We start from the raw sequence: 14675 nt of genomic DNA, 5'->3' as shown, positions 1-14675 counted from the left end.
CCCCCCCCCCCCCCCCCCCCCCCCGCGGTAGATCTGGGTGAGCAAAATGTTTTGCATATCACATTGTCTATTAAACTACAGTTATTTTCTAAAATAAAATTCGCAAACTACTTTCAAAATTCTCAATTGGTGAATTTGGCGAGTGCCAGAGTTAGCCCTGCCCCCCCCCCCCCCCCCCCCCACCCCAATTGATTTTCTGGATCCGCCACTGATACGTATTTTGTCTTCGTAGGTAAAGGCGACCTGTTTGGCACTGATGTGAAAAACGACCAGCCCGTGAATATCTCTGCGTGTGACGTCCGGTCTCTCGCATACTGTGAGATCCTCTGTATGAGTATTCGAGCAATCCTAGAGGATATTGCCTTGTACCCAGAATTCTCAGCCAAGTTCTGCGAGGAACTGCCGCACAACCTCACTTACAACCTCCGAGAGGGAGCCGATGAGTGGGATTGTTCTGTGAGATTAACGAGAACCTTAGGGATTATAGCTATGTATAGAGATTAACTATAATACTGAAGATTAACTATAATAATAGAAATTAACTATAATAATAGAAATTAACTATAATACTAGAGATTAACTATCATAATAGAAATTAACTATAATAATAGAGATTAACTATAATACTAGAGATTAACTATAATAATAGAGATTAACTATGATACTAGAGATTAACTATGATACTAGAGATTAACTATGATAATAGAGATTAACTATGATAATAGAGATTAACTATGATACTAGAGATTAACTATGATACTAGAGATTAACTATGATACTAGAGATTAACTATGATACTAGAGATTAACTATGATACTAGAGATTAACTATAATACTAGAGATTAACTATGATACTAGAGATTAACTATAATAATAGAGATTAACTATGATACTAGAGATTAACTATGATACTAGAGATTAACTATAATACTAGATATTAACTATGATACTAGATATTAACTATGATACTAGAGATTACCTGTAACTATAATAATAGAGATTAACTATAATACTAGAGATTAACTATGATACTAGAGATTAACTATGATACTAGAGATTAACTATGATACTAGAGATTAACTATGATACTAGAGATTAACTATGATAATAGAGATTAACTATGATAATAGAGATTAACTATGATACTAGAGATTAACTATGATACTAGAGATTAACTATGATACTAGAGATTAACTATGATACTAGAGATTAACTATAATACTAGAGATTAACTATGATACTAGAGATTAACTATAATAATAGAGATTAACTATGATACTAGAGATTAACTATGATACTAGAGATTAACTATAATACTAGATATTAACTATGATACTAGATATTAACTATGATACTAGAGATTACCTGTAACTATAATAATAGAGATTAACTATAATACTAGAGATTAACTATGATACTAGAGATTAACTATGATACTAGAGATTAACTATGATACTAGAGATTAACTATCATACTAGAGATTAACTATGATACTAGAGAATGAATGAATGAATGAATGAATGAATGAATGTTTAACGACACCCCAGCACGAAAAATACATCGGCTATTGGGTGTCAAACTATGGTAATGCAAATAAATAAAGTGATGATCAACATCAATATAAAACTTCAAGGTTTAAACAAAAACAGTGTAAAGAACTGTGCAAAAATACAAATACAAATATCACAGAATTTTACGGACACCGAATTTTACTCTAAACTTCAATTTGTGCTGTATTGGCCATTCTCAAAGAGAATGTTACACCCCTGCACCACGGTGAGGTTACAGCACGCGCAGGGGATGATACTAGAGATTAACTATGATACTAGAGATTAACTATGATACTAGAGATTAACTATGATACTAGAGATTAACTATGATACTAGATATTAACTATGATACTAGAGATTACCTGTAACTATAATAATAGAGATTAACTATAATACTAGAGATTAACTATGATACTAGAGATTAACTATGATACTAGAGATTACCTGTAACTATGATACTAGAGATTAACTATAATACTAGAGATTAACTATAATACTAGAGATTAACTATAATACTAGAGATTAACTATGATTCTAGAGATTAACTATAATACTAGAGATTATCTGTAACTATAATACTAGAGATTAACTATGGTACTAGATATTAACTATAATACTAGAGATTACCTGTAACTATAATACTAGAGATTACCTGTAACTATAATACTAGAGATTAACTATAATACTAGAGATTAACTATGGTACTAGATATTAACTATAATACTAGAGATTACCTGCAACTATAATACTAGAGATTACCTGTAACTATAATACTAGAGATTAACTATAATACTAGAGATCAACTATAATACTAGAGATTAACTATAATACTAGAGATTAACTATGATACTAGAGATTACCTGTAACTATAATACTAGAGATTAATTATGATACTAGAGATTACCTGTATCTATAATACTAGAGATTACCTGTAACTATAATACTAGAGATTAACTATAATACTAGAGATCAACTATAATACTAGAGATTAACTGTAATACTAGGAAAGAAGGAAGGAAATGTTTTATTTAACGATGCACTCAACACATTTTATTTACGGTTACATAGCGTCAGACATGGTTACGGATCACACACATATGGAGAGAGGAAACCTGCTGTCGCCACTTCATGGGCTACTCTTTTCAATTAGCAGTAAGGGATCTTTTATATGCACCATCCCACAGACAGGATAGCACATATCACAGTCTTTGTTACACCAGTTGTGGAGCACTGGCTGGAACAAGAAATAGCCCAATGGATCCACCGACAGGGATCGATCCTAGACTGACCGCATAATATATTACAGATTAACATGATGCTAGGGATTAACAATCATAAATGGGATTAATCATAAAACATAAGTTTAAGTTTGAAAAAAGAGAGAAATTAACCCTAACTCTAGAGATCTATACATGTAACTGTATCTCTAAATCTCAACCAGAATACTAGGATTAAACAGGATTAACTATAAATCTAGATAATACAAAAGAATAACTATAATATCACAGATTAATAATAATTAATACTACAGATTAACTTTTAGAATAATTTTATGTATCATACTGAAGATTAACTGTAATATCTGGGATTAACTATATAATATCATGGATTAGCTATAAAACCAGGGATTGATTATTAAACCAGAGATTAACTATAATAACAAGAATTAACTATAATACTATCCATGTGGAATGGCTTGAATGTAAGACGTAGCCCAGTGGCTACGTAGTTTGATGTGCTGTCGATCTAGGATCGATCCCCGTCAGTGGGCCCATTGGGTTATTTCTCATTCCAACCAGTGCACCACGACTGGTATATCAAAGGCTGTGGTATGTGCAATCCTGTCTATGGGATGATGCATACCCTGTACAACAGATCCCTTGTTACTAATGGATTAATGTAGCCGGTTTCCTCTCTAAGACTATATGTCAAAATTACCAAATGTTTGACATCCAATAGCCGATGATTAAAAAAAAAAAATCAGTGGGTTAGTTGTTAGTGGTTAGTGAGAGAGAAGAGGTTGTAGTGGTCTTACACCTAACCATTGAGTCATTAAAACTCACTCTGAGTGGAAGCCGGTACCAGGCTGCGAATCCAGTTGGTTAGTGGTTAGTGAGAGAGAAGAGGGTGTAGTGGTCTTACACCTACCCATTGAATCGTTAAAACTCGCTCTGCGAGGACCTGCCGCACAACCTCACTTACAACCTCCGAGAGGGAGCCGACGAGTGGGATTGTTCTGTGAGATTAACGAGAACCTTAGGGATTATAGCTATGTATAGAGATTAACTATAATACTGAAGATTAACTATAATAATAGAGATTAACTATAATAATAGAAATTAACTATAATAATAGAGATTAACTATAATAATAGAGATTAACTATAATACTGGAGATTAACTATAATAATAGAGATTAACTATAATACTAGAGATTAACTATAATTAACTATAATACTAGAGATTAACTATAATTAACTATAATACTAGAGATTAACTATAATTAACTATAATACTAGAGATTAACTATAATACTAGAGATTAACTATAATACTGAAGATGAACTATAATACTAGAGATTAACTATAATAATAGAAATTAACTATAATAATAGCAATTAAGAGATTAACTATAATAATAGAGATTAACTATAATTAACTATAATACTAGAGATTAACTATCATACTGGAGATTAACTATAACTATAATAATAGAGATTAACTATAATAATAGAGATTAACTATAATACTAGAGATTAACTATAATAATAGAGATTTAACTATAATACTAGAGATTAACTATAATACTGGAGATTAACTATAATAATAGAGATTAACTATAATACTAGAGATTAACTATAATACTATAGATTAATTATAATACTTGAGATTAACTATAATAATAAAGATTAACTATAATACTAGAGATCAACTATAATAATAGAGATTAACTATAATACTAGAGATTAACTATGATACTAGAGATTACCTGTAACTATAATACTAGAGATTACCTGTAACTATAATACTAGAGATTAATTATAATACTAGAGATTAACTATAATAATAGAGATTAACTATAGTAATAGAGATTAACTATGATACTAGAGATTAACTATAATACTAGAGATTAACTATAATACTAGAGATTAACTATAATACTAGAGATTAACTATGATTCTAGAGATTAACTATAATACTAGAGATTACCTGTAACTATAATACTAGAGATTAACTATAATACTAGAGATTAACTATAATACTAGAGATTAACTATGATTCTAGAGATTAACTATAATACTAGAGATTACCTGCAACTATAATACTAGACATTACCTGCAACTATAATACTAGAGATTAACTATAATACTAGAGATCAACTATAATAATAGAGATTAACTATAATACTAGAGATTAACTATAATACTAGAGATTAACTATGATACTAGAGATTACCTGTAACTATAATACTAGAGATTACCTGTAACTATAATACTAGAGATTAACTATAATACTAGAGATCAACTATAATACTAGAGATTAACTGTAATACTAGGAAAGAAGGAAGGAAATGTTTTATTTAACGATGCACTCAACACATTTTATTTACGGTTACATAGCGTCAGACATGGTTACGTATCACACACATATGGAGAGAGGAAACCCACTGTCACCACTTCATGGGCTACTCTTTTCAATTAGCAGTAAGGGATCTTTTATATGCACCATCCCACAGACAGGATAGCACATATCACAGTCTTTGTTACACCAGTTGTGGAGCACTGGCTGGAACAAGAAATAGCCCAATGGATCCACCGACAGGGATCGATCCTAGACTGACCGCATAATATATTACAGATTAACATGATGCTAGGGATTAACAATCATAAATGGGATTAATCATAAAACATAAGTTTAAGTTTGAAAAAAGAGAGAAATTAACCCTAACTCTAGAGATCTATACATGTAACTGTATCTCTAAATCTCAACCAGAATACTAGGATTAAACAGGATTAACTATAAATCTAGATAATACAAAAGAATAACTATAATATCACAGATTAATAATAATTAATACTACAGATTAACTTTTAGAATAATTTTATGTATCATACTGAAGATTAACTGTAATATCTGGGATTAACTATATAATATCATGGATTAGCTATAAAACCAGGGATTGATTATTAAACCAGAGATTAACTATAATAACAAGAATTAACTATAATACTATCCATGTGGAATGGCTTGAATGTAAGACGTAGCCCAGTGGCTACGTAGTTTGATGTGCTGTCGATCTAGGATCGATCCCCGTCAGTGGGCCCATTGGGTTATTTCTCATTCCAACCAGTGCACCACGACTGGTATATCAAAGGCTGTGGTATGTGCAATCCTGTCTATGGGATGATGCATACCCTGTACAACAGATCCCTTGTTACTAATGGATTAATGTAGCCGGTTTCCTCTCTAAGACTATATGTCAAAATTACCAAATGTTTGACATCCAATAGCCGATGATTAAAAAAAAAAAATCAGTGGGTTAGTTGTTAGTGGTTAGTGAGAGAGAAGAGGGTGTAGTGGTCTTACACCTAACCATTGAGTCGTTAAAACTCGCTCTGAGTGGAAGCCGGTACCAGGCTGCGAATCCAGTTGGTTAGTGGTTAGTGAGAGAGAAGAGGGTGTAGTGGTCTTACACCTACCCATTGAATCGTTAAAACTCGCTCTGGGTGGGAGCCGGTACCAGGCTGCGAACCCTGTACCTACCAGCCTTATGTCCAATGGTTTAACCACGACACCACCGAGGCTATCAACCACACACCTAGGTATCAACTATAATAATAGGTTTTAAAAAAACTAAATTAGTCAAGTATACAAATTCACCTTCTACTGTGAAATCTCTCAAAACTGGACCCTCTGTAAACTGGAATTTCCTCAAAACCAGACATTTTTTATGGTCCCTGTTTAAATATCTGTACATAAGAGAACCTCTCTAAACCAGATACCTCATAAAACTTGACTTTTTACTTGGTCCCAAGGGTATCCAGTTTAGAGGAGTTACACTGTATATCATTGTAGCCTGATATTTTTCTTCTGATTTCTAAATTCCTCTTTTCTCCTGAAATCACGATCTTTTTCCATACCCATACCCTTAATTGTAGCCACATTTTTAAAAACAATATCATTATTTAATTACAGAGTGAGGAAACCCCAGTGGCGCCGATCACTACACTTCCATCAATATCGGAAGATGAAGAGCTGGGAGAGGATGGGGAGAAGCAGGCGTCTGATGAGAAGGCCAATGATGCTGATGTCAACGACCATGCAAACAAAGAACATGCGTCATCACTGCCGCTGCTGAGTAAAATGAGTCGAGTCCCCAACGGCGACATTCAGGGCTTACCAAGGTGAGGGCTGTCACGATGTGATCTTTTACATCTACATCAGGTGATGAAATATTGTATGAAATGTATTGATGAAATGCAGTATATATGTATTTCATTCAGTTATTACTGTAACAAGAACGGGCCACGTGCTTATAAAAGTCTAAACTTAAGTCTATCATTAACAATTTTTGAAATCATGAATTTTAATTTTTATATCTGTATCAGATGATGCAATATTAGAGATACAAATGTATTGTATTCAGTGATTCCTGTTAAAAGAAATTGTACAGTGCTTATACATTTTTTAAAGTCTTAGTTATAGAGTCAAGACTTTAATAATGTCTTTTGAATTTGACATCATGGCAATGTGCCATACAAAATGCATGTGTATGATGTAATTAAAGATTGTAGTTTAGACTCAATTTTACAAGCACGGGCTCGGGTTAATTATGGTGTTTCTATATAAGCATAAAATTTATGGGCTCTGTTAAGTATTTAACATTATATCTTCTTCATCTTTATTAGAAATAAATGCTCTTTTTAATGCTCTTTAAATGTTGTATAGAAACCAAACCAGGGGAGGGGGAGGGGGAGGGGGGGGGGGAGTATTCAGGAGCGAGGATTTTGAAAACAAAGAAGGACCTTATTTATTTATTTATTTTATTTTAAAAATGTAATTAATTTAATTTATTAATTTTTGTTCAAACAATGAATTCTGGGGCAATAAAACATATTTAAAAAAATATTTAATTTCTATTTATTTTAATATATTTATTGAATTTTAAGTACAAATATTATGCATACACCAGTACTACTCGAACATTTACATGAACACGTAGATAGTTTAGTAAATGTGTCTTGTGTTTTACTGTAACATCAATTAAACTATTAACTCTTGATAATATATCGTTATTTCACTGCTTTCTATTGTGGTATTTAATATACATTTAGTTGTGCTTGTCATTGTTCAAGAATTATCTAAAATACAGTTGAATCTCGTTGGCTCGAACCCCGTCGGTGCTCAAGAAAGTGTTTGACCAATCGAGTAGTTCGACCCAACCATTCGGTCAACAATGTGTAAGTGTAACTCGGGACTTCATTTTTGGTTTGAGCGTTGCGGTGTATTCGACCTTTCCGAGTTCGACCCAATGAGATTCTACTGTAGTTGTGTTTGTGATTTTTCAAGAATTATTTAAACTACCTGTAGTTGTGTTTGTGATTTTTTTTAAAGAATGAGGCTAAAATATAAATCTATTTTGTTTGTCCTTATTTGACTGATTCGCATAAAATCGCTGAACTAAACAAGTCTGTATGGCCTGTAACAGTTTGTAGTCTTTTTTTTAAAATAAATTTTGTTCTTTTAATTTTTTAAAAATATATCTTATATATAATAATAAAAAATGCAACCTCCATTTTACTAAGTATGGCCAAATGTGTTGAACATTTTAAAACCCCACCTTGAATCACATTTATTTGGACAAACAAACATTGTTTTATGTATTCAAGGACTATTTTATTGTTTGTCCAAATTTAGTGTTTTGTTTTTACACAATATACATGGTCAAAGAGCATTGTATTTTTCAATTTTAATTTTGCTTTAAACTTTATATTGTGCATTTTCTTCCCTTAACACATTTAAAATACAGAGTCAGTTTTAGACAAACAAACCTTCTTTCAGTTTTATAATGTATGTGTTGTGTTCATTTTAGTCCTTGTCCAAATTTGAAATTCTGTTGTCAGACAATACATGTATATATAGTCAAAGAGCATGGCATTTCCTAATTTTAAATTTATTTTAAATCTCTGTTGTGCATTCTAAACATTAGTGTTACTTTCCCCTTAATTAACACAATTGAAATACAAAGACAGTTTTAGACAAATAATCTAGATATTTTAGTTTTGTATGTGTTAGGTCTATTTTATTCTTTGTCCAAATTTGACATTCAATTTTCAGACATTTTTTATATAGTCAAAGAGCATGGCACTTTTTAATTTTAATTTTATTTTAAACCTCTGATGTTGTGCATTCTAAACATTAGTCTTTCTTGTTCCATTGCATATTTCTGTTTTGTCTGTAGTACAGAATAGCAGTCTACTAACTACATGTAATAATAGCTGGGTTAGTAACTTTGAATAAAACAGCATATGCTCTGTATTTTACTTAAAACAGACCAACCACAATTCAGCCTGTATAGCCGGCCTGGACCAAGTGGTGGATAATTTTTATCATAAAGTGGATCTTTTGTATTAACATTTTAAGATGGTATGTTAATTTTTTCCTTTTAAAACATCAGTATGTAAACTGAAGGTTTGAAGTCCACTTTTTAATTTTTGACAAATTATTAAGAAAAACATTAATGTAAAAAGGCAACTATATCACAATCTTCCTCCCTTGAACACCCCACTGGTTATGGGCCTTGAATTGTTCTTTCCTAAAAGAATGCATAAATGTATATATGCACTGGAGCATGATGGACAAATGCTATAAATATGCTACATTCATGACAAATTTTATGTTTGCATCCTTATAATGTTAAACTAACTTAATTTAGCATGCAGGAGATATTAAACTATTGTAATATTAAACTAACATAATTAATAACATATAAGTCATTCTAATATTAATTTATAGTGTACTATTAATTTATTGTTTTAATATTATTTAATATTGAATGAATATATTAATGAATTGGTCATTTTCATCATACGTGTCATCCAATGACATGGATTTATACAGGGGTCCCATGTCCGATGGGAATGGGAAAATTAATATGATTTAATCATAATTGAAATGGTTGGTTGGTCACTGAATGATTTCAATACACCATTGTCAAATTAATTTATCAGAACACATAATAACAATAAATATTTTACACATCAAACTGGACATTTTCAGTTGCACATGCTTTTGGGAAAGGTCCTATCTTTGGTACCACAAAATGCAGTGCTAACTCTGGGTGAGAAAAACATTTTGCCAAATTATTCATTAAACTTCAAAACCGATATATTCTGTAACATGTGATTTTTTTCGCCAAACTGAAATAAAATTAGCCAAGTGCTTTTAAAATTCTCAGTTGGCAAATTTGGCGAGTGCCAGATCGAGCTAGCCCTGAAATGGCTGGATAAGTCACGGAAGGACGTAATCATATTTAGATCATGATAAAAGTTATTTCATTTAGAGAATGCATAAACAATTTTAATGCAGAATTATTTTAATAAAGTGGCGATTTTTATGAAACCTGACGTCGGTAACAAATGATATATTTTAATAGGTTCAAACATTTTAAACAATAACAATATGACGTAGCAATTTATGTTGCTACGCCATCAGCAATAATGTATTGTCTAATTTGTACTGACTGCAGTTATATCATTATAGTATTGAATTAACTTATAAAAGTACTCAGTATTAGATTATTATCTTATTAAGTAATATGGGGGAAAACATTTATTTTCTACCTTGAAATGTCATGTAAAAAACAAGAAGAATCTTTCCATATAAATTATGTTATAGTCACAGGTGTTGGGAACTGGATAAAACAGATGAGGGGTGTCTGTTATATCTTCTCATGTCAAGTATGGTGCTCTTAATTAGTAATTAACAGTTATTTAACCCTGTTATATTAATTGACTATTGTAAACATTTAAATTCTTATACATGTGTATCATGATTAACTTTAAAAATAAAAATCACAGTAATTGTTTATTGCTATCTGCAATAAAATAAATTAATTTTCAAAGTTTTTGTTTGTAACACAAAATACATAAACATTTCTTTCATTACAAATTGACCCCTGCCAAAAAATAAAAACCCACCTGAAAACAAAATTTTAAAAACCTAAAAAAAACATAAAAAACCCAACCCAAACTACATTCTCACTACAACAATCCAAAACCATTTTATAAATATTATTGCAAAGTTTAAAAAAAACAAAAAACAAAAACCATTACACCCACTTCCCCCACTCCAACAATCCAAAAACATTTCACAAATATTATTAAGTAACAAGTGTATAAAAATTCTAAACATTTAGATTTACTTAATGAAATAAATTCAAAATGTTTCTGACAGTAGGGTTTATGATTCAGTGAGGTCGGAATGCTATTTCGTTTCACACTTTTTGCATTCTTTCTTGAACATTGATCATTTTTACTGCATGCATAACATTTACATATATTTTTGTGTTGTTGTTTTTGTTAATTTGTTTTTTGTGTGTTTTTTGTTTACAGTGTTATTTATTTTCTTTGCTTTGTTTTACAGAGTACCACCTTGTTTTCTCTGATTGGTAATCATTTACTTACATATCTTTGGTTTAGCCATTTATCATTTGTTTTACCTTCTTCATTGCTTATACACAATAACATACTTTTGTAGTTAAGGGGCTATTCATAATTATTAGGGAGGGGGCAGGAGGATTAATGTCAATATACCTTTAAAAAAAATAAAAAATTGTAAGAAGTACATATATAGCTATAGAAGAAAAATCACCATTTTTTATGTATGCTATCCAGAGATAGGACCCGGGACAGACATGCTCGAAACTCTAGTGGTATATGAGCATGTAAAATACTTTCGACTTGGCTTTGAATACTTGGTTAATACATTTATAATTGTGAATGGCCCCTATTTAACGTTATAGTTTGTGCAAATATCTATTTATTACTAATTAATTCACCATGTTACCTGTTTTCATATTTATTATCAAGCAAGCACTATTTTATATTTATATATTGATATTGTTATTCATTAATATTTACTTATTTTCATGGCATATATTCATATCATTAACTAACACTTCATTCTACAGTTTGTATTAACTCAACTAACTAGTTTATTAACAAAACATTTTGTCTGCAAATTCTACAAATTACCACCACCAAATTAAAAAACAAATGTTTGGTTAAATTTCACATTTTACAGTTCATATTCATATTTTTTTAATTTATGTTAATTTATTCTTGCTATGTAAATTACAGGTACTGGCTTGTAAAAATAATTAAACTACTACAATTTATCTTCTGCAAATAATTTAAGATTTAAAAAATAATTGTTTTGCTAACTTAAAAATTTTTACAATTAAAATTTTACATTTTACAACTAATATTCATGTTTTATTAATGTATGTTAATTTATTCTTGCCATGTAAATTACAGGTACTGGTGTGTAGAGATAATTAAAGCACTACAATGGTTTCTGCAAATAATTACAAGATTTATTAAAAAATAATTGTTTTGCTAATTTTCGCATTTTAAAGTTAATAATGTTTTATTAATGTATGTTAATTTATTCTTGTCATGCAGAATGCAGGTATTGTCTTATAGAGATAACTTAAGAGCCACCATCAGAGTTACATTAATAAAATTAAGTAATTAACCAACATATTTTATTATTCTTATGTTTTACAAAGGAGAAATGAGGGCAGTAGCATTAAAGGTGCTTTATCTAAATTTCTATCAAGTAAATTAATAGTTGTACTGGTAATCTCTGTCTAGGTGTGTGCTTCAAGATAGTCTTTACATTTCAAAACAAAAAAGTTAATAAATATTTTTGGTGGGATATAATCCTCTGATGCTTCCAGTTGGTCGTCTTGAATGTAATAAAAATCTGATCTGTTCTGAAGCCACCAATATACAACTATGTCAGGGCTCTTTTAATGCACATACATTGTGCAGTGGGTGTACACTGTGTCAGACAAAGTTTGTAGAGGGGAGGGGACGAGTCGTGCATCCCTGGAAAATATATTGAACACATTTTTTGCTTTGAGCAGAAACCCACCCCCTCCCTGCACAGGTACATGCAAATACATGTTGATATGTGTCAGTTGTGATAGAAATTGATACTGTTGTAGTATGGTCTTATCCATGCTCCAAAATTAGTTTATATATATATATATATATATATTATTATTATTATTATTATTATTATTATTTATAAATTATATATATTATTATTATATATATATATTATTATTATTATTTTTTTTTTTTTTTTTTTTTTTTTATTATTATTTTTTTTTTTTTAATAATAATAATTACTAAAAATCACAAATAAATTTAACTTCTGATTACAAAAGATAATAGTATATATAACAAGATGTTAACAATGCCAGTATCTGTTGTAGTTTTGGCCTTACTTGATGATTTAACAGAATTAAGATTACCGTGTAGTTAACAATGTCGATATGAAATATGCCATGAGTTGTTTGAGTTTTTTTAGTCTTGTGACATGATTTTAAAATTTGTTTGTATTTTCTCAACTCTCACAGTGTTGTTTGGAGGTTTTTGGCCAAACTCCACAAATCCAGAGCAGAACGCTTGAGGTACAGGACAGAGTGATCTCCCTTTGTGTATCTGTCACTTCTGGTGCATTTTGGTTAAAATTAACAGCATTAACGTTTGCCAAGTTTTATATACATATTTTTTTTAAATATATAATATGGATTCCTAATTAAATTCTATTCAATAATTTTTCAAAAGTTAACATATTAACTACTAGCCTTTGTTTGAAGTAATATTAAACAAAGTTCTCCAGTTAAAAAAATAAAATAAATACATGAGTACAAAATATTAGTGTTATCAATTTGTTTCAATATTTGATATAAAATACTGATTTTTATTAATATTGCATTCAGCTCTGTAAGTCACTACCATCAAAATTAAATTTAAACCTAAAGTACTTTATTACAGAATTAAAATTAAAATGCATGTAACTATTTTGAATGCAGTTCAATATTTAAAATTTTCAATTTGTATTTAAATAAGATTCTACAGATAAGTTCAGTTTTAGTGATTGGTTTATGTTCTTATTAAAAAAAAAATTAAAAATCTAAAGTTTACAATCATAAGATGCACAATTTCAACCCTCATATTTATTACAATCGAAGAAATGTTTTGGAATCCAGTATTTAACTTTGACATGAATATTTAGTGTTGCTAATTTTAACCTAAATGTTCCACCAAGCGTGTGCATTGTTGTTCTTCCCGTCACTTCTGCGTACTCTGTGACCCCCCTCCCTTCAGCTGCATGTACATACAGTGCAAGACTCAACAATAAAGTCAACCAAACCAATCAACCAACCAACCATGGTTGGTTTCTTTTGGTACCATAATTATCCCACTGGAAATGCCAACACTGCAGTTATTACCTAGATATTACCTAGAACCCTGTTACCCCCTTCAGCTGCATGTATATACAGTGACTCTATAGACATAGATTCGACAATAAAGTCGACCAACCAACCACCCATGGTTGGTTTGTTTTGGTGCTATAATTGCCCCACAAAAAACCCCGCCACTGCAGTTATTACCTAGATATTACCTAGAACCCTGTTACCCTCTTCAGCTGCATGTACATACAGTGCAAGACTCAACAATAAAGTCAACCAACCAACCACCCATGGTTGGTTGGTTTTGGTGCCATAATTGCCCCACTAAAAACACCACCACTGCAGTTATTACCTAGAACCCCAATTGTTGGTAGTTTCCAACTACTTTAACACACTACTCCAACAACACTGTCTATACAGGCAGATCATTGAAATAGGTTGCAAGTCTTATAAAACCTAATCATGTCTAGTTGACTTTATTGTTGGTTTGCATACTGTAGACGTACTGAAAACCAAAGGTTCACTTTACATCAAAGACAATATTAGGTACGGAGTTCCTACTAACCAGTTAGCTTCTTAGCTGTAGCAGTTTGTACACAACAGGTAGCTGTACAGGCTTGTATCTCACACAATATGT

General features: G+C 30.7%; 1 protein-coding gene across 1 annotated transcript in view; it reads left to right on the top strand.

The window, feature by feature from the left end:
- The window catches only part of LOC121387855 (potassium voltage-gated channel subfamily H member 8-like), a 246029-nt gene that overhangs the window by 213362 nt on the left and 17992 nt on the right, over positions 1 to 14675 (top strand). Inside the window, exons 11-12 of the mRNA XM_041519084.1 lie at positions 233 to 456; positions 6745 to 6953. Coding sequence (XP_041375018.1) covers positions 233 to 456; positions 6745 to 6953 — 433 coding nt within the window. The remainder of the gene's footprint in view (positions 1 to 232; positions 457 to 6744; positions 6954 to 14675) is intronic.

Source organism: Gigantopelta aegis, chromosome 13 (assembly GCF_016097555.1).
Source record: "Gigantopelta aegis isolate Gae_Host chromosome 13, Gae_host_genome, whole genome shotgun sequence".
Taxonomy (NCBI): Eukaryota; Metazoa; Mollusca; class Gastropoda; order Neomphalida; family Peltospiridae; genus Gigantopelta; species Gigantopelta aegis.
The sequence above is the reverse complement of the archived record's forward strand: the minus strand, read 5'-3'. Positions and strand labels throughout refer to the sequence as shown.